This window comes from Cornus florida, unplaced genomic scaffold (genome assembly GCF_030987335.1).
Source record: "Cornus florida cultivar Cherokee Brave unplaced genomic scaffold, ASM3098733v1 CherokeeBrave_3.0.0_Hap2_Chr05, whole genome shotgun sequence".
In the NCBI taxonomy this organism is placed as follows: domain Eukaryota; kingdom Viridiplantae; phylum Streptophyta; class Magnoliopsida; order Cornales; family Cornaceae; genus Cornus; species Cornus florida.
Genome location: NW_026775575.1, coordinates 115,808,251 through 115,833,169, shown reverse-complemented (window position 1 = coordinate 115,833,169; position 24,919 = coordinate 115,808,251). Strand labels below are relative to the sequence as shown.

The 24,919-nt window shown below is 35.4% G+C and overlaps 1 protein-coding gene across 1 annotated transcript; it reads left to right on the top strand.

Moving 5' to 3' along the window:
- The first annotated feature begins 14,751 nt into the window (after positions 1-14,751).
- On the top strand, positions 14,752-24,441 carry LOC132310502 (uncharacterized). The gene is made up of 4 exons (XM_059808671.1): positions 14,752-14,918; positions 16,676-17,012; positions 19,014-19,193; positions 23,444-24,441. The coding sequence occupies exons 2-4, from the start codon at positions 16,758-16,760 to the stop codon at positions 24,110-24,112; spliced, it is 1,104 nt and encodes a 367-aa protein (XP_059664654.1). The 5' UTR covers positions 14,752-14,918; positions 16,676-16,757; the 3' UTR covers positions 24,113-24,441.
- Positions 24,442-24,919: the final 478 nt, after the last annotated feature.

Here is a 24,919-nt window from a genome sequence, read left to right as displayed (position 1 = left end):
TGCCAGCAGGACAGCTTGCCACGGCAGCATGGCATGGCAGCTTGCCACATAACGGTAGACTACCAGTATGGCAGCTTGCCACATATACGAGCTGCCAATGTGGCACTACGACAAATATACAAGCTTGCCAATATACGACAAATATACGAGCTTGCCACATATACGAGCTGCCAATGTGATACTATGACCCCCGACTGTATTCGCAAAATAACAATATAAGTCAGGCTAATGGACAAGGCTCTGCAATTCTAACTATATATTATTGTGTGATATTTTGGAATTAACGTTCCGGTGGTTTGACAAGCAATCCTCCGAAACGGGGGGCAACTGATGGATGTATAATTTAAATATCCATAATTAAGGGAAGATTACTAAATTAACGCACTATTGAGATAGGCTCTGCAGATTACGATAAGGATTACATATTGAGATAGGCTTTACAGATTACGATAATGATTAAAGATTGTGATAAGGATTAAAGATTACGATGAGGATTAAGTTTACAGATTACAATAAGGTAATTCTACGTGACATTTTAACCTAAGCCCTATAAAAAAAGGCGGGGGAATCAACGTTTTGAGGTACGCAATAAACCCTAACTCAATTTCTCGATTTCTCCAGGGAGATTATCATTCACACTGACTTGTTCGTCGGAGCCTACTCCACCGGTAACACACCGGTGTTTGTAGGATCACTTTTTCTTCTCTTTATTCAGGAAGTCAGATCATATCCAGGTTGCGCAGAATCCATCATCAACACTACGTGTTATGCCTAATTTATAAGCCAAAGTCGCCGCCTTTGGATAGCTGACTTGTTGTTGGCACAAAGTAATTCATTCCTTATCAATTACTTTCCTTAAAGTTTGTTTACTACCTTATCAAACCCTTACCTTGCACATTAAGTCATCCACACGACCAAATAATTGACCACCACAATTGTATCATTCAACTAATGAAATTATGCCAAAATCCCAAAAATCTCTGTCTTAACACAAATGATAAAGTATTACCATAAAGAATCTTTCTCCACCAGAATGTGAGTAAAAAAAAAACGTCATCATCATCGCCATCGAAAAACCAAATTAATGAAGAATTTTAGTTAAGTTTGAGTCCTCCTCAAACCTAACCATCGGGATCTCCTTCTTCAACCCAAACACAGCTTATGCAGCCACAAACATGCCTCTAATATTTTTGTCAAACTCTAAATGCTTATCAACAGCACCCTCAGAAACTCTAAGTCTGACATCTCTTCTAGCAACCTTCGCCAACCGCCCACAAACTGCCGGTTGGTAATGAAAAGTCATCTTCTTACCCTTGTGGAGAATAGGACGTCCCTGACTTTCTTTCGCATCTCTAATGTGATATGTGAGTTATACGTAACGGAATATTTAGAAAGTTTTGTATTTTTAGAAACAGATATGTATCTTACTAACTTTCCTTATTTTAGCAATTAATAAATTAATATTATGCAAGATAAAATAAAGCAAAGTAAAGAATTAGAGATGATACCAAGATTTTTTAGCGAGGAAACCTCAGTTGATAAAATACGTCAACTATTTACGCGGGAAAACCTCGTGGACTGTGCAGTCTAAAGTAAACTGATCCACTATGTTTGAAACAAAGTACACTGAGTTTTGACTCTGACTCATACCCTATCGTTATACCAAATACCAATAGCTGACAATCCTCAGGCGTTGTGATGAGAATGCAAAATGTCATATTTTTCTCCCTTAATGTTTAGTCTTTTATACTTATTTGGTGCCTAAATGTACTCATTATTCTTATATTTTGATTTAGGATGCAAATGAAGGCGTTAAATGCAAAACGAAGCTTATTGGGCGATTTTGGACAGTTTCAACATCGCTTCGTAATCTGGGCATAACTTTCTCATTTAAGCTCCGATTGAGATGATTCAAAATGTTGTGGAACTCCAAGAAAGAGCTTTACAACTTTCATGTTTTGAGTTTTGAGAGATACTGGCTGTATTAAGGTTGAAATAGGGCTTGAAGTTGACGCACCTGCACTACTGACACTCTGGAACGTTCCTTAGCCTGCAATTCTGATACGCGGATCTTATGCGATTTATTTTCGGAAGTTTTCAAGATTTGGTGCACGAAAATTCTAGCTGAAAACACCACTTTCCTAGTTATATTAGGACTTTATTTTATTTTTAATATTTTCCTTAATTAGCCAGATTTGGGATATTGTTATTTGAGGATAATACTTAGAAGATTTTTAGGGGAAAATTAGGAGACTCACACACGCCTCTCTCTCCCTTCTTCCCCAACTTCTCCTTGGAGTTTTCAGGATAGCCTTGGACGGCTGAATTTTAATAATTGGTCAAAGGAAACGGAAGCCTTGGAATTAGTAAAAACTGTGAGATCTAATTTGTTTTTATTGTTCAATTTATGTTTTGAAGTATTGGATGTTCTTCTGTGCCTATTTTCATGATTGTCTCATTTAATTACTAGGAGGCCTACTAGCTTATTATTCGTTGCAATCTACTGCTGGGTTAGATATTAAATCCGTAATTGTTTGATCCCTCTAATTTGTGAAGCAACTAAGATTTACTTTGCGATGTCCCGTCCAACAACAACTTGACCTCAGGCTTATGCTTGAACTTTGTAGGAAAGTAGTAGGTGGATCAAACAACACTTTACGAATGCTTTGACCCTTTTAAAGTGTGATCGATTTTACTTCTGTTTTTTAATATTTGAATTTGATGTAGAAGTAGATCTGTTTTTCTCTAATCGATATAGATGCAACTATATGACTCACTATGTGTTTATGTGTATGTTCTAGAAAGATTGACAAATAAATCTCTTGGATTTTTTACAAAAATAATATTCCAAGGCTTTTATGAATAATGAAGTTGTAGTGCTAAAGCCATGCATAAACCTAGATGACTAACAAGGTTTATATAGAGTTTAGAATGTCTTAATCCCTCTGAAAATATGAAAAATTTCATGCATAGGACTTGGTACAGTTCTAAACCAAATAGGAAAGAAATCAGAATCAGGAAATTGAACTTACCATAAGTTGTCAGGACCTTTTGAACCGGTTCAAGGATGCTAAACCGGTTTAAGATTGGCAATGGAATTTCAAAGCAAATCTTGAAGGCCTTGAACCGGTTCAAGAAAGGCTGAACTGATTCAAGTCTTGCAGACTTGAATTCTGAGACTCTGAAGGCTGAAAACACTATTTTAGTAAGTCTGAAAAATATACCAAGTGTAGAATGTGTCCTAACCTTTTTAGACTCCTTCCTAATGTGTTGTTCTTACATTTTTCGAATGATCTTAGTCATGGTAACTTCGAACAACTTTCCACTTCCGCAGTCGCTGTTGATCCCGATATAGTAACTTGAAATTACAATTCGACTAGGACTTGTTTTGTTTCCGATAATTGCTAATTACAAAATAATATCTCACATGATCAACTACTTATTTCCCACGAATCTTAATGGCACTCAAATGGCTATATTATTGCCACTAAGATCGTTACAAGTCACCACCATATCTGTCCTCATGAGTCTGCCTTCCTGTAAAGACTGCTGCAATTTCGGTTGCCATCTGAAAATAGATTTCATTCTCCTATAATGTTGTGTAGCCCCCTCACAACCCTTTTGAGAACTAAGATCGTCACTCTTCTCTATAACTCCTCCTTTTCCAAGACCCGAATACAGATTTTTGCTCACTGTAGAAGACCCCATAATAGCTCCACCTGTTACTGCATTACCTTGAAGAATATACAAGTTTCCTATCTTGATTCCCTGCAACACCACAAGAGAACCCATCATGACCCTCATAACTCCACCCTCTATTACAACCTTGTAACCTTTGGAGTCTGGCACACCTACTAAAATAAGGTTTTTTTTTTTTTTTTTTTTCAGATTCGGTATATGTCGCACACCTGACAATGTTCTCACCAACCCATCGTGCGTCTTGATCTTGATTGTTCCAATTCCTAAAAATTTGAAGGCTTTTTCATCCACTGTCAAAATAGATACACATTTGACCTTTTTGCAGGAGGAAAAAAAATCCCTATTGGTTCACATATGAACATAGCAATCTGAATAAAGAATTCAACTGTCATTAAATGACATACCTGAACACGAAGTTGCCATGAGAATATAATCATCATATTCCGAATCACTCGTTGTAGCAGCTACCAAATTTGCCTCTTGAACCTTCTCTTTGCTATTCCCATTCTTTGCCTTCAGTTCGGAACATTTCATAATGATGTGCCTTAACTCATGACAGTAGTAACATTTCTTGTCCTTGTAATTCCTTGATTTGGACCTAGAGCTGTTTGAATTTGAGTCTTGATTTTCTGTCCTCCCCTTTGCAGCTAAGACCGTGGCCTCTCCGTCTCTGTCAATCTTCGACACTTTTATCTTATTCTCATGAGAGAGAAGTGTTGATTTGACCTCATCCAGGACTACAGTTGTCTTCCTATATAACATAGTAGTCACCAAGTGATCATATCTTGTGGGAAGAGAAGTTAAGAGAACCAAGACTTTGTCTTCATCATCCATTTTTACCTCCATGTTTAATAGTTCCGAGAGAAACCGATTAAACTCATTGAGATGGTCTTATATCGTAGAACCCTCCTTCATGCTGAAATGGTAGAACTCTTTCTTGAGATTGATCCAATTTGTAAGCGACTTTTCCAAATAGAGTTTTTTAAGCATCTCCCAAATCTCCTTTGCTGACGTCTCTGTCATCATGTTATGCTTGATCTTCTTTGATAAACACAATCGGATCGTGGAACAAGCTTCCATAGAAAGCTTTTCTCATTCGTCTTTCTTCGATAGATCAGGATTTTCATCTAAGGTTTTTATCAAACATTCCTTAACAAAAATATCCTTCACTTAATTTTCCACACTCCAAAATTGTTCTTTCCATCAAATTTCTCAACTTCGTATTGGAAGCCATCCCAAAAAACCCTAGTTTGCAACCTAGGCTCTGATACCACTTGTTGGGCAAAGCGAAAGCTTTTGATACCAATTTGTTGGGTAGCAACAGAAACCCAAACAAATATACACACAATGATGGCAAATCCTATAACAGCAAAGTACAAATATAGATGAAAAGAAACACACCACAAGACAAGATTTATACGTGGTTCACCCTTACAAATAGGGTTACGTCCATAGGCGATGATGATGCATATTATTATATAGAAGAAGATTACAAATTGAAGAACGTTTTGGTTCTTCAAAACAATAATCACTCTTCTTACAACAAACGTCACGCACCAAACGAAGAAAAACTCACTGAACACTCTCAAGAAAAATCCCCAATAATTATATGGTTTACATAATGAAGAAAACCCACCTAAAGACAAACTTCAAATATCTCTCTTGAAGATTGCATACAAAAGGATTTCTTTACACCAAAAAAAAAAAAAAAAAAAAAAAAAACCAATATAACTTATTTTGACTCTACCCTCTTGATCATAATATCTCTGATCTTTGAAGTATCTCACGGAATCTATATATTTTGTTGCGTGTTATGCCTAATTTATAGGCTAAAGTTGCCACCTTTGGATAGCTGAGTTGGTGTTGGTACAAAACAATTCATTCCTTATCAATTATTTTCTTTAAAATTTGCTTATTACCTCATCAAACCCTTAACTTGCGCATTAAATCATTCACACAATTAAACAATTGACTACCACAATTGTATTATTCAACCAATGAAATTCTACCAAAATCCCAACAAATAACTACGGTAAAACATATTACGGTCATCTTGTTTGATATAGAAAAAATTTCTTATTTATCCTTGAGCAAAAATTCATTACTTTATTTTATTTTATGTATCACACACTTACATTTAGTTTTTATACATGCTTTAGAAGGACGATTACTAGGGGTGGGCAAAAAATCTGCGAATCCGATTCGATCCAATCCGATCGGATCGGATTGTTAGACTCACGGATCGGTGGTGGATTCAAAAAAATTAAATTCGTAGTTCACGGATCAGATCACGGATTAGGCTGTCAAAAATCCGATCCGATCCGTGGCCAATCCGTAATATATATATATATATATATATATATATATATATATATATGAACTCCTAACATACGTACTTTTTCTGTTTTATTTTTTTGGTAAGTATTATACAATTAATTTCAAAATATTTATTACTCAATCAATAGCAATGGACCACTGACTTTTTATTTAAAAAAAAACTTAATTAAACCTAACCAAAGTTGAAAGAACTCGAAGAACAAAAGAAGTGCAAAGAGAAAAGCGGCCGTTTCACCTATTATGCATTTAAATTGATTTTATTTATGTTCTGTTATACACTTATACTGCTTTGTAAGTGAATATAAAATTGGTAAAAATAGATTATTTTAAAAAATTTAATCCGCGGATTGAATCCGATCCGATTCGATCCGTAATTTTATGAATTCGATCCGATCTGATTTATTGACTAACGAATTAGTGGCGAATTCAAAATCTCTCAATCCGTTGCGAATGAATTAAATTAAAATTAATGTCTAATTCGATCCGTAGTCATTCCTAAGTATTACGTCTTTGGGACTGTAAAGTGTAGAGACTTAAAATTGTCACTTTGAGACTTCAAGTCCGCCTGATAGTGTCTTAATTATGTGTGTGTATATTTCAAATCCTGATATATATATATATATAAATAAGTACCTCTTGGTTTCAGTGAAGGCACTGAATAGCTAGGCAACCTCTACTGAGAACCAAAAACAATTAATTATATAGATAGGGGATGAAATCCATTTGGTCAAAAAAGTAGTTGGATCAACAAAATTGGTATTAATATCGTAGCCACGGCAGCAGATTGAGAGTTTAATATGATGCTATTCTAGTCTCGATGGTCCAAGTGGGTCTAATATGAGTGATTTGAGTGTTGCAGTTATATATAACCCCATTCAATGTTAACACCATCACCATCACCATCACCATCACCATAATAAGTCATGCAATTGGACAATCTTGATTTGATCTTGTGGAACTCACAAAGTACAACATGAAAATGGAAATGGAAATGGAAATGGAAATGAAACAAACCAAATTTAAGTCTCCATAACAAAACTAATATATAATATATATATATATGTGTGTGTGTGTGTGTGTCAGTGTGTGTGTGTTTTGGGCATTCTTCTATTGGTCTACATGGGGTTAAGCCAATGGTTATTCGACACCTTAATGAAGGGAGAGTTTGATTGTATTAGAATACCATGCAGCTTAATTAGTGTATTTACGTGGAGCTTCAAAAGATTTTTAAGTCTTCTAACTTTAAATGATTTTGTTTTGCAATCTCTTGGGGCAAAAAAAAATGTGATTTTGTTTTATAATCTCTTACTTAAAAATGCAGTGGGATTATCATTAGAGTCAATCGACCCAAAATAGGTTCACCATTCTTTCTTTTTCTTTTCTTTTCTTTTTTTTTTTTCATTAGTGGTTCACCATTATTTTCCTGAAGCACAAATCTTGTCTCTAATCAATTATTCGGATAATGTATACAATGTGTGCGCAAAAAAAATATATACACACACACACAATTGTCTCAAAGAAATAACTCTTTAGTTAGGGGGAAAAAAAAAAAAAACAGGTTTAATTAGTAAGAAAATGGGTATTATTCATCTTTTAAAAAATTTAATTTTAAACAGAAATTTAAATCTTATTTTGTCATCCAATATTGTCCTAACTTAAAAACGGATAACCATTTGGATGATGACTTGTGTTCTAAGCATGTGATCGCTTGACATGGCACATAATGATTGGTTGTGTTTAGTTTTGAATTGAAAAGGAGAAGAGAACAATTAGAAAACAACACGTGGTTCGGTGGTCAATTATATAATTAATTATTTATTGTTGGGAGTATAATAATATAACGATTTTTTTTTTAAGGTAAAAATAATAATATAACGTTTCTAACGTTAAGTATCTCAAACAGACTGGGCTGGTCTTCATAGGCCTGACTTTTCGAGTTGTGATCATTCACTATTGAAAAATTACAAAGAAAATCAGACTACCAAATTGCATTGAGGAAAAAAACCTCCTCTCAAAATAAATGTTCAATTTTTTATTTTTGACTATTTGAAAATAAATGCAAATCATCACATCCCTAAGGACTTACTATTGATAAATTTAATAAATAAAAAAAAACTAAAACGCATCATTTTAAAAAGTTAAATTCCCAAAGAGACTTTTATTTTGGAGTGGAGGAAGTAGTAAACTTGTTTTTTTTTTAATTTTTTTAAGTAAATCAATTCATTGAACGAGAAACCTGTACAACAGGAGCAACAGCCCAAAAAACAAAATCCAGACTGAAAATGCACAAGCCCAAAGGCTACAAAGACCCAAGGCCGACAAACAAGACCAAACACTTCCTTCAGATCAAACAGCACAATTTAATAAGAAGACTTCAAAGCCTTGTATTTTTAAAGTAAGAATGTCACGAACTTAGAGAATATAGCAGCAGTAATAATGACTTAGTGCCCCAGGCTATCAATTATCAAGTAAAAGGCAATTATAGATGTTGCCCGGTGGGTAGATAAGGTGTTCACGATACTACATTGGACAGTCCACATGCATCATAAATGTGTGGTCGCGCACACGTTTAAATGATGAGGATCGTCGAATGCAATACAACATGTGCAATTTGATGCATAAATGTGTGAGTGGTGAGGACGGTCGAATGCAGTACACTGTTTAGAGGATTCTGAACGAGTTGCGGGACATTTCAAAATTTCAGCTAATCTCAAGGGTCACAAAGTTTGCCAACAAAATTACAACTTTACTAAGATTCTCTCTCTCTCTCTCTCTCACCGTTTAGAATAGCATAGGATCGAGGTGGTCCTGCAGTCAAAGTAGAAGTCAATCCAAGGTAAGATGTGAACTGAATTTATATTAACATGCAGAGTCGACTCACATTTTAATATTAAGAAATTGATAACAAACAAATACACAAACAAAAACACTATTGCATGCACTACACTACCTTCACTCTTATATATATATATATATATATATATATATATATATATATATATATATATCACACCGAGAAAAGCTGTTACTAGAAAAACCCTAATTCATCCTACAAGATTGGACATAATGAATCCTCCTTCACATGCCTTATTTCCCATTCTCCTCACTTTGTTCCATCAACCTAGCTCACTTCCATGCAGCAAATGACTAAATTAAGATGGTCGAATGCATGCAGTACGTTATGGCGCACTGGGTGGTTCTTGGTGACCAACACCGGGGCTATGTCCCGGAGTGGTTGGCCTGAAAGCTTCCATCTCTGTCATCTTGTAACGGTTTATTTTAAACCCAATAATGGATGGAGGTCTAGGTCCAATAGAGATAGCTGGTTGATGAAATTTTGGCACCCTTGACGCAGATATCAAGTTGAAGTGCTGCTGAAGAAGAAAGAAAATCATACAAAGAGTTAGTGTACAGATTCCGCGATACGAGGCCATAAGAAGTGAGAGGGAGTACTGGTTTTAAATATTGTCAAGCTAAAGGATCGAGATCGAAATGGGAATGAGCAAGAGATGAATTGCAGGCTTGTTGAATATATAGTAGTCCACAACTTGCACTTGGAGTACTAGTATTTAAGACAACCATAAAGCTAGGTCACACACATGGCCTTGTTGGTTTTAATGAAGAAGAACACGTACAAAAAGAAGATGGATTCACATGGGTAGGGTTTGTGAGAGATTAATGTAATAGAGAATGTCGAGAAGCAAGCATGGGAATAATATTTTTCATTTAGTGTAAGGATCGGAGGGATTTCTTGACTCATCCCAATTCAAATAGTAGTACTTCTTTCACAGCCACCCATTGAAATTTTTATAGGACTTGAAAGAAACAGCATGTGGCTTGATTAGACATCGCAAGCACATATTACTTTGCATTTCTGTTTTGTTTATTAGGGGTTGTGTGACTCAAGTATGCTATAAGTTGTGCATCTAAATTATATATGGAAAATGCTTTCTTCCACTAAGCTAATTAGGGATTTGTTATCATAAACTTTTCTACTTTATTTATTTTTTTATTTTACACAAATCTAAGTACTAAGTTCTGTAAGATGCATATGTAAAGTTAAATCTTTTGCACATTTGATATTCTCTAGTGTCACTTTAAACCATGGAGAGAAACTCCTAGCTCCATGTTATTAATATTGCAAATGATAAGAGGCCCAACAACTTTACACTGGCTTATATATTACCACATTTACCTAATACACTATTGTACTAAAAGATTAGGTTCTCCTAAAAATGGCAATTTTCATTACCTCTTCTACGAACTGCCATTCAGAAGAGAATTGAAGAGAGCAGTGATAGGGATATATTCCCACTAGTATGATATGGCACTAAAGCCTATTGTGACCCTTAGAACACTAACTTATATTAGTGGTGATGCTGACATCAATGATGGGCCCACCCTCTCAACTCACATAAGTGTAACTAATTGAAATTAAATCATGCTATATATAAAGAATGAACTCTTAGAATGTAGTCGATTGATCAAATAGAATTATAAGTGGAGTCACACCACATCCCTAATATATATTGTCACTAGCGCGACTCTAAAACTCAACCTCTCGTCCCATCTGAACTACCAAATATCCATTGATAATGACAAAGATTTGAAAGTTACAAGCAGGTATGTGGCTTTAGAAGGCTATTTAGAAAAACTCATCTCCCTTCTGAACTTTTTCAAAAGTACTCATTCCCTTTAAATCTTTAATAATTATATTAACTAAGTAATGGTAAAAAATTGAAACAGATATGCCTACCCTAGCTAGGGCCTATATGTGGATACAATTTCATCCCATGTGGTCTCTACTAATCTGGGCTAATACACAATTCAACTTTTCTCACTTAAACAGGGAAAATTTGATAATGATAAAGAAACCTGCAGCTCCACCACTGATGGATGGACTTCTAGCTTTCACATGACCATAACGATTCAAGTACCCGAAATGATGATTCCTAACTCCACCTTCTATACGTGTGTGATGCATAGATATATGAATATATATATATATATATATATATATATAAAGAGAGAGAGAGAGAGAGAGTCCTCGTGTGTAAAAGGCACGTACTGATCTAATTCCCTTTACTTTTAGATACTTTATCCACTATAACACGTATAAAAAGACTGCTTAATTGGCTTTGAATATACTTGTTCAGTCAACATCGATTAAAGCTCTATTTTGTTTAAGGAAATCCTAACCCTAGCTAAAACCCTAGGCTAAACATTAGTTAGGTATTTGGTTGGAAATCCACGTTTCTACGCATGACCAATCCCAACCCAGGAACATTGCATGATCAGTTACCATGTGATTCGTTTAACAGATCATATATATTGGCACCAACAACATAGCAATAGATTATAGCCTATTGTGTCCTTTCAAGTGTCTTTTAATGCCATAAATATTTCTTAGAATACCTTTTTTTTTTTTTTTGGTAAATAAAAATGAAATTGTTTAGCATACTTTAATTGTGAGCGTGTTGTAGTATCCCACCAAGTATCTAAAACCTTGCTCTCTTTGATTTCCACTTTACAGCATGGAATTAGATTCTTATAAGACACGGGAAATTAAATCATTAACTTGTCAAATCAACTCCACTTTATTCCCTTTGTCAGCTAAAAACTAAGGGTGTTTATAATTAATTTCATAGCTTTTTCTTCTTTAGAAAAAGAAAAACTTTGTTTGTTTAGGCTCATGTTGAAGCATGAGTCTAAAAAAGTGCTCGTGTTTTTCTACTATTTGTTAATGGTTAAATTAAGATGAGGCCAGCTACAAGTGGTAGGTTTGAGTACGAGCAATTAATCACTTTATTGCATCACTTTAGCCTTACTCACTAGAAGTACATTGGAGAATTTAAAGTGAAACCCAAACATGGTCCTCACTTCGAGTGATCAGCCATAATCTTTTCGGTTCAATAAGTATATTAGACACTTACTTCGGCCTAATAATCATTTTCCTTTTATCAATATATTTTCTCCTACAATCTGCATATATAGTCGGGACAAATTAAATCCAAGTATTATTAAATTCTCGGTGTGTATGTATATTCCTCTCTCCTTCTTGTTCATGCTTCAGTCCATTTTTCTAAGTTACGTTCAGATATATTTGCCTTCACAGTTTCACCGGCTCTTTAGGGAATTTATAACCTTTCAGTACTTGTCATGCAAATAGAGGCTGCATTTTGAGATAAGTAGTAGATAAGCAACCATTCTGATCATCCCGGGTTTGGGCCTGTGAATACCCATGGCCCTTCAAAAGTGGGTTTTACGGTCCACGAGCCAGTCTTTATGGGTCACTTGGATTGATTTCATGCCTAGAGGTTGGTTTAACATCGTCAGTATGGATGCAGAGTTGGGCCTAAAATAATAGGTCCAGTATCCCAATATAGTGAGCCTACATTAGAAGGTCCAGTCATCAACCTGCCCAACAAAATTTGCGATAAGGAAAATGGATGTTTTTTTTATTAAATATTATTGACAATTTGTATAACTTTTTCACCAAAATTCAAAATGGTGTAATTTTATTTGTTTATTTTGTAAACTATAAAGCGGTGCATGCAAAAAGTAAACTAAACTGTAAATATTTTTCAAAACTTTATTTATTTTTTTTTGTAAAAACACCTTACGACAACCAAATACCAAAAAAATAAATTATATCAATGATGCGACTTGCTAATCGTAACGTAGACTATTGAATATATATATATATATATATATATATATATATATATATATCACGGATAGTTGTTGATTCAAAACACCAAAGACCTATTCACTAACAGGAACAAATTCCTACTTTTACTTTCTACAAAAATAAAATAATGATTCTGATTCTTAGGGTGAAACAGAAAGTAAAATGAGGATGATGGATAAGCAGAAGAAAAGGGTTACACTGACAGATTTTACTTCCTATCTACAATGTAGAAAGTAAAGAAAGTAACAAATCCTCATTTTCTCTTTTTTTCATATTAGGCTTCATTTGTTTAAACGTAAAATAATTTTTAAAATATTTTTTGGTGTTTAGTTGTTGTAAAATATTTAAAAAAAAAAAAAAAAAAACCTAACAAAAATAATTTATTTATCAATATTCGGTAAGTTATTTTAAATGTTCTACCCGATAGACTCGATTTCAACCTCAACTTAGACCTTTACCAAACATCAAAAAATAAAAATAAAAAATATATTTTACCAGAAAAAAATATTTTAAATCGAAACAAACTTAGAAGAAGAATTACTTTCTTATAATTGAAAAGTAAAATTATATTAATAAATAGTACTTTTACTTTAAATATTTTTATATTTTAATAATTTTTCAAATTATATTAGCTTTTATTAAAAAAACTAATAATAAAAGGTAATGGCCTGTCAAGGAGACAGCCATGTCAGAAAATGAAGGTCATTACAGAAGGTAATGATGCCAACCCTTAAGGATTCCATGGCCACTACTATGAGTGGTTAGATCCTACTCTTGGGGCTAGAGATAACCCCTAGGCTTGCTTCCTAAACTTGGTCTTTTGTATATTTTTGGGGATTTTAGTTGTAATTGATGTTTTGACCATGAATAAATATAGATCTTGTGATTTTTACATGATTTGTATGGATTAATGATTTCAATTGATCATTCTCACAAAATAGCTTTCAACCTAAAAGACATGGTTTAAGCTCCAAATATCAAAACGGATCAGCACACAAACTCTTCCACTTGGACCTTTGTACTTGAAAAATGATTGGGGTGAGACAAGGTCCGGATGGAATCAATGTTGGTTTTGTTTTGATAGGTGTTGTCCTTTTGATCGATGATGATGATGGTTGTTTTGGAGATCAGTCATAGTGATTGATTTGGTTGTTGTTGGTATGGATAGGAACGCCCATACTCTTGATTATCCCTTCATCTGTTACCAATTCTATAAGAATATCAGCGAGTGTGAACTCAAACTGATTCCTTATTTAGTTCACTCTAACAGAGTCGAATGAGTTTGGTAACAAGGCAATAATCATGTCAACTTGAAACACAACAAAACTATCACCACAACATGCTTTTCACATAAAACAAATCATAATCAAAATCATGAATTTCTCTAGACATCAATTACACAACATTGAAATAATTAACTCTCAATTTAAGCATGTTTATCACACAAAGGAGATATAACTCACAATGGAACAAGAAGGAAGTGGATTGAGGTACTTTCATTTAAAGATTCAACATATACTCATTAAAACACTCTTCGCGACTACTAGGTAGCACGAATAATTTTAAATTCAAATTCTTGTTTTGTTTCAAAGATTCAATCTTCACATAGTCATCCGGAATAGCAGATCTCCTTTCTCTTTGAGATCGTCTTAATGTTATTCCTTGTAATTCTTCTATAATCTATTCATTGGTGAGTAGTTAGGCGATTCTTGTCAAATCCGGGAAGAGAAAATACCTTTAAGAATTGACGGTAGAAAAACAGGAAGCAATAGTTCTACACTTCTGTTCTTAATTGAGACCAGTTTCGAATTGAACACGCGTCAGTTGTCAATCCGTGCAGTGCACACTCTTGGCGCCAAAATGTGAATACACGTAAATACATGTACATATAATATATACTCCGTATTATATACTACGGAGTATATCTATTTGTGTGTGTATATATATAATCACACACACACACACACACACACACACATATATATCACTCTCATCTCTACTTCGTAAGTCACGATTCACGCTCACACTCCTCCTCCAACGTGTCGCTCATGCCGACGGACGTGTCACTACTTCTGCTTCCCCTTTCCTCGCTCGTATAAACCACTTTCTCTCTCCTCTCTTTCTCTGTCTCTCCGTGTCTCTCAGAGAAGTTTCTGTCTTCCGCCTGTTGAATGTCGCAGAACCAATATATGTAGTTCTCTTTCTCTCTCTCAAAGCATTTATATGTTGAATATTATTGTTTATCTTCCGCTTTGTTACATTGACAGTAGGTGTAATTGCTCTTCATAGAGGCGTTCAACTTTCGCTTTTTTATTGTTAGTCTGTTTGGAATTGAAGTAATGGAGGTATTCTGCTTTATGGTAGGTTCAAAAGATTGTTTCTGTGTCTTTAATCGTTTTGTTATTTAGTGCATTTGTCTATTGGGGATCAGGGTTCTAAGGTTTTCACGAAATTAATCGTTAGTGAGGGCACAGTCTCCAACATGCCCTGTTTATTTGCAATGTCATAGCTCTATGCCTTTCTTAGATTATATATATATATATATATATATATATTTGGCGGGTGGGGGAAACCAAATACCTTGACCTAATTGTTCAATCATTTATTTCCTTGTCCTACAATTACTAGGTGAATGTTTAAATCTGCATTTGATCTTCCATTCTGTGTTTGAATTGAATGGTTTGAGTGGCACTATAAATATTGGTTATTTTTTAAACTTTGTCATGAAATTTATAAACGTAAATAACATTCTTACATTTCATTTTGTCAATCGTTTTATGACACTGGAAATCAGTCTCTTGAATTATCTGTATAGAATTAAATACTCTTTATTTAAGTGAGAGTGCATCCCAACTTATGGTACATGACTATTTCTCTTATCTCTTTAGTGACAGATTACTTGCCCTCCTTGTGCTTTCTATTGGCAATTAACAAACATAACCATATGGCTTTCTTCAAAATGAACCATTGTTTTCGTGTTCTATAATGTCGTGAAGCACTCATACAACCAAAAAATAATTAAAAATTAAGGATGAACAAGAAACAGAACGAAGTCAAAGATTCATATCAGCCTAAAAAAACCTAATTAGAGAAAGCAAGCATTATGCTTAGATCACTTATGACTCATTTCTTAGGTGTGTTTCACTTGGGTTTTGGGATGTGAAATGAATTTCAACTTTAAGTAGCTGGAAATTGATTTTCCAACCTTTACCATATTAGCCTGAGGCTGTCTATTGCCTATCACACACCTTGTAACAAGGGTCATTTGTCCCACATTGGAATCGGATGGGAAAGTGATTGGGTATAAATGGGTGGGTATGCAGCACTATCCAATAGTTCGAGCTTTTGGATAAATGGGCAAGCGTTCACCCGTTACAATTGGTATCAGAGCCAGACCCAGTCCTTGATCTAGTGTCACGCCAAACGCCCGTCCCGGAAGGCGTCCGGGTTAGCACCCCGGGTAGGCAGGTGGCCCGAACCGCAATAAGGGCGTTGCGAGTTTGGGCGGGGGAGAATGTAATAAGGGTCATTTGTCCCACATCGGAATCGGATTGGAAAGTGATTGGGTATAAATGGGTGGGTATGCAGCACTACCCAATAGTTCGAGCTTTTGGGTAAATGGGCAAGCGCCCACCCATTACACACCCCATGACAAAACATGATTCATCTACGTTACTGACTTAAGCTAAACAAATACAAGTGTACTATTTCCTGATGATTTTGTGTTTGTTAGAACAGAATCAGATTGGTGTTGAAGTGAGAGGATGAATTTCTTGGTGCTTTGTATGTGTTGTTAAATTTTTTTCTAAGTCAAGCCCTTCAGGTACCTGATTTTTCTATCCTCTTCGGTTTGGTAGAAAAATATCACCTGTATTCCATTTTGATATTGATGCCACAATTTCTTTTTGAAGGATTTTTTCTTCTTACTGTGATATATCCTTTATGCAGGATATAGGAAAATATTTGACTTCCTACCTTTATGGAATTGGTGGCATCTAGTTGGATGGGAATGCACTAGAATTGGTTTATAATGGTGGATCTGATGGTGCTGTTCCTTGAATTAGTGGCTACCATAATAGTCTTGGTGACGAAGCCTTTCTCACTGGTTAAACTATCTTGCTTGTTTGGTTTGAGAAGTTTTTTCCTTGTTGTTCACACCTGGGTAGAGCTGGTGAGAGCTGCTATCTGCTTACATGTATACATACTTTGGAAATTCCTGATATGGACCGTTGCTATACTATCGCTTCCTGTGCGAGTTTTGACTTCATTGCAGAGGGAGAGGCTGGTTAGTTTTATGTTGCCTCTGCTACGATATTGTTCCTAGTTTATGCAGATAAGCATGAGTTCATTCAATTTATGTTTGCTTGTTTTGTTTTTGTTTTCTGTTATTTATTAATTCTTTTCTCGTTTTCTATTTATGTTTATTAGTAGTTCAATCTAATTTTGTGGAGAAGCATAATTTTCCTTAAGAAGTCCAAGCACAGAAACATTCACATACTTGAAAAATGAGAATTCTAATTAAAATAGAAAAGTTCCAGTTTGACGTAGGAGTTGGGATTTGGGAAAAGTCTGATGTAGATTGGTTTTATCCCTTTAGTGGGAAGGGTTTAAATTTTGCTAACAGAAAATGGTTTAAAGGCATGAATGAACAAGTGGAGATATGATTTTAAATCTCACCTTGAATGCTATGTTTTTAAGTTAACCAGTGGCTTTGTCACTCTTATATGACATATTTAAATTCCAATATGCTTCAAAAGTACTTTGTGCATCTCATGCAAATAATCTTAAGGTAACTTTTGTATTCAACTCACACCTTCCAGCACTCTGGGTTTACCAGACCAACATAATGACCTTCTTTTACGTAAAATATAATAATATATACATACATATAAAAAACAATATAATAACTTATATGTAATTCCTTACACGATACAACATGTATGTCTAAAGAAAAACTAATAATCTTGCTTTGGAGGCTGGCTGGAGCACAAGTTTATTTAAAATCAATGTTCTTACCATATTACTCCTGCTATCGAACTTGTTTTCTTTCTTCACTTTGGCCACAACGGTTGGGCCAATGAGGTGCACTTAGCCTGTGCTTAGCTTGTAACTGCATGAGCAGTTGTGTTTCTAGTTAAGGTTGTATGCAAGCTCTTCTTCTGAGGGTCTTATATATATGTTAGACTTGACTCAAAAGTAAAAGGTTAGGGCTCAATGCCTAATCGGCTTATGTAGTTCATGTACACGGTAAGAGTTTTGGATAACCATATGATATCGTAGTATTTGATTAATTATGCTTCTTTTGATGCTAATATGTTCTTTTGGTAAAGGAGTTTTTTCGAATGTACTTCCAAATTATTCATTCATGATGGATGTTGGCTTTGACATGCTATTGGATGGGTTCATGTAGTGGTGGCCCAACCTATATTGAGTATTTGCCTCTTCATTTTGTTTTTTCTTAAATCTCTCCATCAGTTTTCTCAGTAAGTAGTTAGCCTCTGACTTTTGTTTTCTTACCATGATCCCAAACTGATTTTTTGAAACTAATGTTTCATGTTGTAGTCTTTGTTCAATCTGAGACTCCAAAAAAGGTCCCCTATTATGAGTTACTAGTTTGATTTCATACTAATGAATGCAGTTCTGGATGTTGCCTTTAATCTTGAACATAGGTCAGAAATGCTTCTTTGCATTTGGTATTTTCTTGGATTGCCTTTAATCTTGAAAGTAGGTTAGAAATGCTTCTTTGCACAGTTTCTTTCATGATGGTCTTTGTTCAATCTCAGACTCCAAAAAGCCCCCTACTATGATTAATTAGTTTAGCTCTGAATGTTACCTTTAATCTTGAACATAGGTCTGAAATTCTTTAGCGTAATTAGTATTTCTTAGATTTTATAACCTATTGAACAATTATATCATCATAATACACCACTGCAAGTGAACTTGTGGCACTTTAAAATCCTATTTGAATTGTATTAGACTATGATTGGTAGATAGCTGAGTTTGTAAGCCATATATATTCTAAGATGATTATCAAGGGTTATTACATCATGACACTTAAAAAATCCTATTTGAATCCACAGAAGACTAATATTTGGTAGATAGTTAAACTGGTAAGCCTTATAGAGATTACGATAATGCTTTCTTGTTTATGTTTTCCTTTTGGATATGTTACTCTCCATTTTGTTGCATGTTTATACTGTGACACAATTGTTCAATGAGTGGTCTTCAAAGTAATCTAAGTTGTCTGACATATTCCTGATATTAGAATGGTGTTTATGATACACAGCTGGAAATGCATCTGCATGAGATCCAGATTGAGTTGGAGAATCTTGTCTGCGATAGGAAGGAACTCGAAGAACGTCTTCAGATGGCCATTAAAGAACATAGAATGATGGAGATCATGTTAGCAGAACTTGAAGAGGAACATGATCAGGCTATTATCAAAATTGAACTGTTAGAGGGTGAGGTAAATTGCTAATAGTTTAGTTCACATACTTTCTCATTGGGTCAGAAACAGCCTGAGGTTTTTAATAGAAGCCCTAAAGGGTTTTGAACTATTAGTCCTTTTTCCCCCCTAAATGAGATGGTTACATTGCATTAAGAAATAATCACAAAGTACAATACTTATCAGAAAAAATAATAATAATAATAATCACAAAGTACAATGAGAAGCCGGGCATTTCCAATAGGCTTCTATTAGTGTTTCCACTGCAGTTCTGCAATACATGTGAACTTCATAATGGTTTTATGTCTCTATGTTGGCATTTCTACATGTCATTACAATAGTGCTTGATAAAGGTTTCTCTAATTAGCCATTTATTCAGAAATTTTTTATTTGCACTTCCTGTCACTGGACTTGGTCTTGGAATTTCTCTCTTTCAAAAGTCTATTACATTACTTGTATATTTAAGTTTATGTATTTCATACATCTCTTCAACATGCAAAACCGTATTACATGTCCAGTTAACTGTAGACTACATAACTTTTTTTGTCAAGACTATGTCGGACGAACATAACCAGTACCCTCCTATCAGGTATGATGCCACAATTGATGTACTGCTTGGTGAAGAGGGTACTTTTTGTCTGTCTATAATTGGTTTTATGTGGCTAAAAGGTTTGTGGAGATGGAGGGATTTCGGGTTTGTGAAGGGTGTAAAGTAATGGTTGCCTACAAATTTGTTTATAAAAAAGGCCTTTTTTTATCCTGGATTTATAATAAGGCTTTATGTTATACGGTTTTTCACACTTATTGATGATTGAGATACAATTTTCCTCCCTATATTTTACCTTTTCTCTATTCATCTCTTCTTTTCTCTCCTCTGCTCTGCATCAGAGAGTTTAGGGACTGTTGTGTACTGTGAACAGTATCTTTGGACACAACCCTTGGATCTTTCTAGTTCTCCTCGTGTTCTACAATTGAATAATTGAAAGAGGAATGGTTAAGCTTGTCCAATAAGCCAATAAGGTAAGGGTAAAACAAATGTTAAATAAATCTCTTCGTGGACTTTGAAAGGTTTACAAGTGCATAAATGATTTATTGTAAAAAGGAAGAAAAAGAAACTTTAAGGATCACCTGATTCACCTCCTAGAATCTGGTAGGTATCTATCTTTTCTTTTTTCTTTTTTCTTTTTTTTTTTTCTTTTTTTTTTCCTTTTTTTTTTTTAAAGCGCAATAGAATGTGGTAGGGATCAACCTAGGTGGAATTGCATCACATAATCCTTAAAGAGCATATCTGGTGGAATTGACATTTTGTAATAACACTTATATAGACTGGACCTTTTCGGTTGATTTACTTCATCTTGCCATCAGATATCTCTTGCTAGCTATGATCAACTTTGGCTTGCTTAGGGTCTAAGTGGCAAAAAAGAGAGAGAGAGAGAGAGAGAGAGAGAGAGAGAGAGAGAGAAATGTCTGGCAAGTGAGGACTCATATCAGAAATCAAGTAAAGCAGCCAGCACGAACCCATATCAATTAAAGCATGAATAAAAGGATGTGCGAAAACAGTCAGGTGGTAAGGCTATATAAACTTGCTGAAGTCCACAACAAAAGACACATGACCCCAACTTGAACCAAAATATAACCAAGTCCACAATTACATTACGTGTCCAGCAAAATGTCTTGCTTTAAAATGTAATTGGTTGTAAGGTATTCAGAATATGATTGTAAAAAATATCTATTGACAGCAGCTAATTAATTGCTTGGAATTCTAAAAGTGACTGTCAAAGGGATATGGAAGTGATAGATTCATGGAACTGGGACATGGACTGCTCTAATTGTGCAAAATACTTGTGTTGAAGCAAATGCTTAGACATGTAAGCACACTTGACATAAATATCCCAGTCTATGCAACTTAGGTTGTGGTGGGCATTGTATGTTAGCTCCACTTTTTTTTGGGAAAAACAGTGTGGAGGAAGAGGAGATATTCCCTACTGATGCACGTGTCTACACGTTCTATGTGTATCAGGCTATCGGGACAATAATTTAAGTTGGTATCATTGGTTTCTAGCTTGCTAATGCTATGTGCGCCTCTCTCTGTGTGCTAAAGTCCACTTAAACAAAACTTTAGTTTCAACCTACAGCTTTAGGCATCAATAGTCATTCTATAGTGTGTTATAACATTGTTCCTTTGGCACTACCAAAAACTCTGTGGTGGACATGCTATTTTTTCCCAACCGATTTGGGGATCAGGTTGGTTTTGGGTAATAACAGAAACACACTTCCTTTCCCAAACTGATCAATCATAGAGAGAGAGAGAGGACCCTAGAGCTGCTTGCAGATAAACGATACTGGAGACAAGCAGAAGTTACAATAGGCACTGGTGACGAGCACAAGATCGTCCAATGATGAAGGGACCCTAGCGACAATGCTTTGGTGAAGACACGATGGTTGTTCGAATGGCTTACGGTGGTAACAATTGCAACGTGATGGTGGTGGTGTTGCGATTCTGATGAAGGTGAGTTACACTGTGGCCGTGAGAAGGCTTTTTATTCTTTGTTGTGGCAGCGGTGGTTTCGCTGCGGGCTTATTGGTGGTTTACGACCGGTTTCAGCTGGCTGTATTTGGGTTGGGTAACTGTGGGTTTAGGAGAAGTTGATGGTATGGTATGGTCTTTGTTTGATGGTTGTTTGGGTGACGTCGGGTTGTAATGGGTTTCTGTCCAGAGAGCTCGAGTGGACTTTTCAGATGTTGTCAACCCACCGACACGGGTTAGGGTTAGGTTTGTTTGGGTTTTGCATAGTGCATATATTTAGGCTATTTTGTCTTGGGTATTAAACAGTAACAACATATTCGATTGGTCTTGGATTAGGTGATTTAAATGTTTGTATTAATTAGATCTTTCGTTATGAACAAACTTGGATCTTTTGCTTTGAACCAAGTTGATGTTGGACAGATAGGGTGGTTGTGATAGAGATTTAGAATTAGAATGAAACAAGGGGATGGGAATGAAAAGATGAGATGGGCTAGAAGAAGGATAGTTGGCAACTCACAATAATAGTTCAATAATGAAAAACTGAATTGTTTAGTTACAGAAAAAACACAAACAAATCCTAAGAAACCTTAAAATAGTAAAATAGTAAAATATTCCTAAAAATAGAACATTGCCAAAAATAATAAAAAATAACCCTAATTAAATTAAATCCTTGATTTCATCTATCTTTGCCCCTTCTCCAAGAGTAATGGTGAATCATGTGCGGCTTGTGAACTACAACTCGTTCTCCATCACATACCAAGTCCACAACATAAGACACGACCCGAACTTGAACCAAAAGATGACCCACAAGGCTATAATTACATTCCATGTCTGCAAAATGTCTTGCTTTAAAAGTTAATTGGTTGTAGGATATTCAGTATATAATAGTAAGAAATATCAATTGACAGCAACTAATTAATTGCTTGGACTTGTTAAAGTGACTGTAAAAGGGCTAGGGAGACGGTGGATTCATGAAACTGGGATGTGGACTGCTCTATATGTGCAAAAATACTTCTGTTGAAGCAAATGCTTAAACATGCATGCACACTTAACACAAGTATCCCAGTCTATGTAACTTTGGTTGTGGTGGGCATTGTATGTTAGCTCCACTTTTTATGGGAAAAAACTGAATTAGTGTGGAGGAAGAGGAGATATTCCCTATTGATGCATGTGTCTACATGTTCTCTGTGTATCAATCTATCAGCACAATAATTTAAGTTGGTATCATGGGTTTTAAGCTTGCCAATGCTATGTGTGTATCGCTCTCTGACCTAAAGTTCACTTAAACAGAACTTTAGTTTCAAGCTACAGCTTTAGGTATCAATAGTCATTCTATATTGTGTTATGACATTGTTCCTCTGGCACTACCAAAAAATATGCGGGGGGACATGCCATTCTTTGCCTTCAATTACTGAAGTTTTAACTATGTGTGTTGATGTCACTTTCATACTTGTTGATTGGATTGAAAATTTGAATTTCTGAAATTTCAAGCAGTTACCGAGAGACTGATGGTATAGCTAATGTTATCAAAATAGTGAATCCCCACACACCTGGAAATGACCTGAAGGTTTTCAGAAGGAATTATATTATAAATGCTTCTCCTTATTTTTCTGTTATTTTCCTTGTTACTTCTACGTTTGACATATAGAGTACTGGTCTGTGTTCTTAAGCATTTTCAGCAATTTTGGCCTGATTCAATACTTTAGGTATGTAACTTGTACATGACCTGTGGGTGTTCTAACAGTTGCAGGATGTGAAGGATGAAAATCTAAGGCTGAAAGAGGTTCATGGCAAAGGACTTTGGAGTTTCAGAGATCAAGATGACACGGGCAATGACCACAACACTAATGTTGCTGACAAGTATGACATTTCATATGGGGTCCCATCATGGAGATCCATTTATGATAGAAGTGGTATTATCCTCCAAGATCTCCTCGTGCACAGTGATGCTTGGGAGAATGAGAGGAAAAGTAAAACTGATTTGCCTGATTTTGTGAGGACAGGATCTGAAGCAAGTGAGCCCATCCACTCACTTAGACATGGTACTATCTCTAGAAAATTAGATTTGAATGAAGTTCTTGACCATAGAAGGGAGGTTGCACTTTCACAGAGCCTTTTTAGCGCGGTATTATCACTTTTGGTTGGAATGATTATCTGGGAAGCTGAAGACCCTTGCATGCCTCTTGTGGTAGCACTCTTTACTGTGGTTGGCATTTCGTTGAAGAGTGTGGTACAGTTCTTCTACACCATTAAGAATAAACCTGCATCTGATGCTGTCGCTCTCTTAAGCTTCAACTGGTTTATACTTGGCACACTCACATACCCTACTCTGCCGAGAGTTGCTCATGTGCTGACTCCACTGGCCTTAAGGTTTTTAGAACGGACAGTTTGCTGGCTTGGTTTTTCTTTCTAAAGTTACTTGGCTCTTGGAGTTATCATATAGTGTCATGTATCATAGACCTTGGATTGTGAAGTTTGTTTATTTTCTTGAATCTTCTTTGCAGCTTGTAAAGGTCAACTGAACTATTTTTGTTCTCTCTATGTAATTCTGAGGTTTTTTTTTTTTGTTTTTTTAAAATCTGAATAGGGAAGATACACAATTGGGAAACATCTTGTAAACTATAGTAAATTCTCTCAGATTGTACTATGGCTATCTTTATTAGTACTTTTGCAGTACAAAAATTGGTTATTACTTCGGAATTATGCAGGTTACTTCAGTGTGTCAGTATACTTGAAGTGGTCACTTCTGTTTACTTCTCATTGTGCACATACAAGCATCTTGGTAGACCTCCATATGACACCTTCACATGACAGGTTAGTGTCACCTCTTTTTTCTTTTTCTCTGTTAAGTAATTGTATTACATTTTATTTTCTTTTTCCTAGGGCAAGCATATTGTATCCTTCAGTGGCTCTTGGTAGCCAATCACTGCTCAGGTGGTTGGCTTGAAAAATGTCTGGTCGCTGTCATAGGTTGGAATATGCTATTGCTCTAATGATAATAGTCCAGGGAAAACTGTTGGTTTCACTCCTATTTCGTTTTTAAGAGTGGGGCTCTTTGCAGAGTACTTGTCCTTGATTGTGCCCCAACAAAAGTACTGCCACACTTGAGGTCAATGGGCTCAGAGGAAGAGACATGAGAAACTAAAGCAAGGTCAGTTCCTGGTGCACTTGTTTTTTATTTATTTATAGTGGATCATTCCATGCCAGTGTCTCTTCTGCA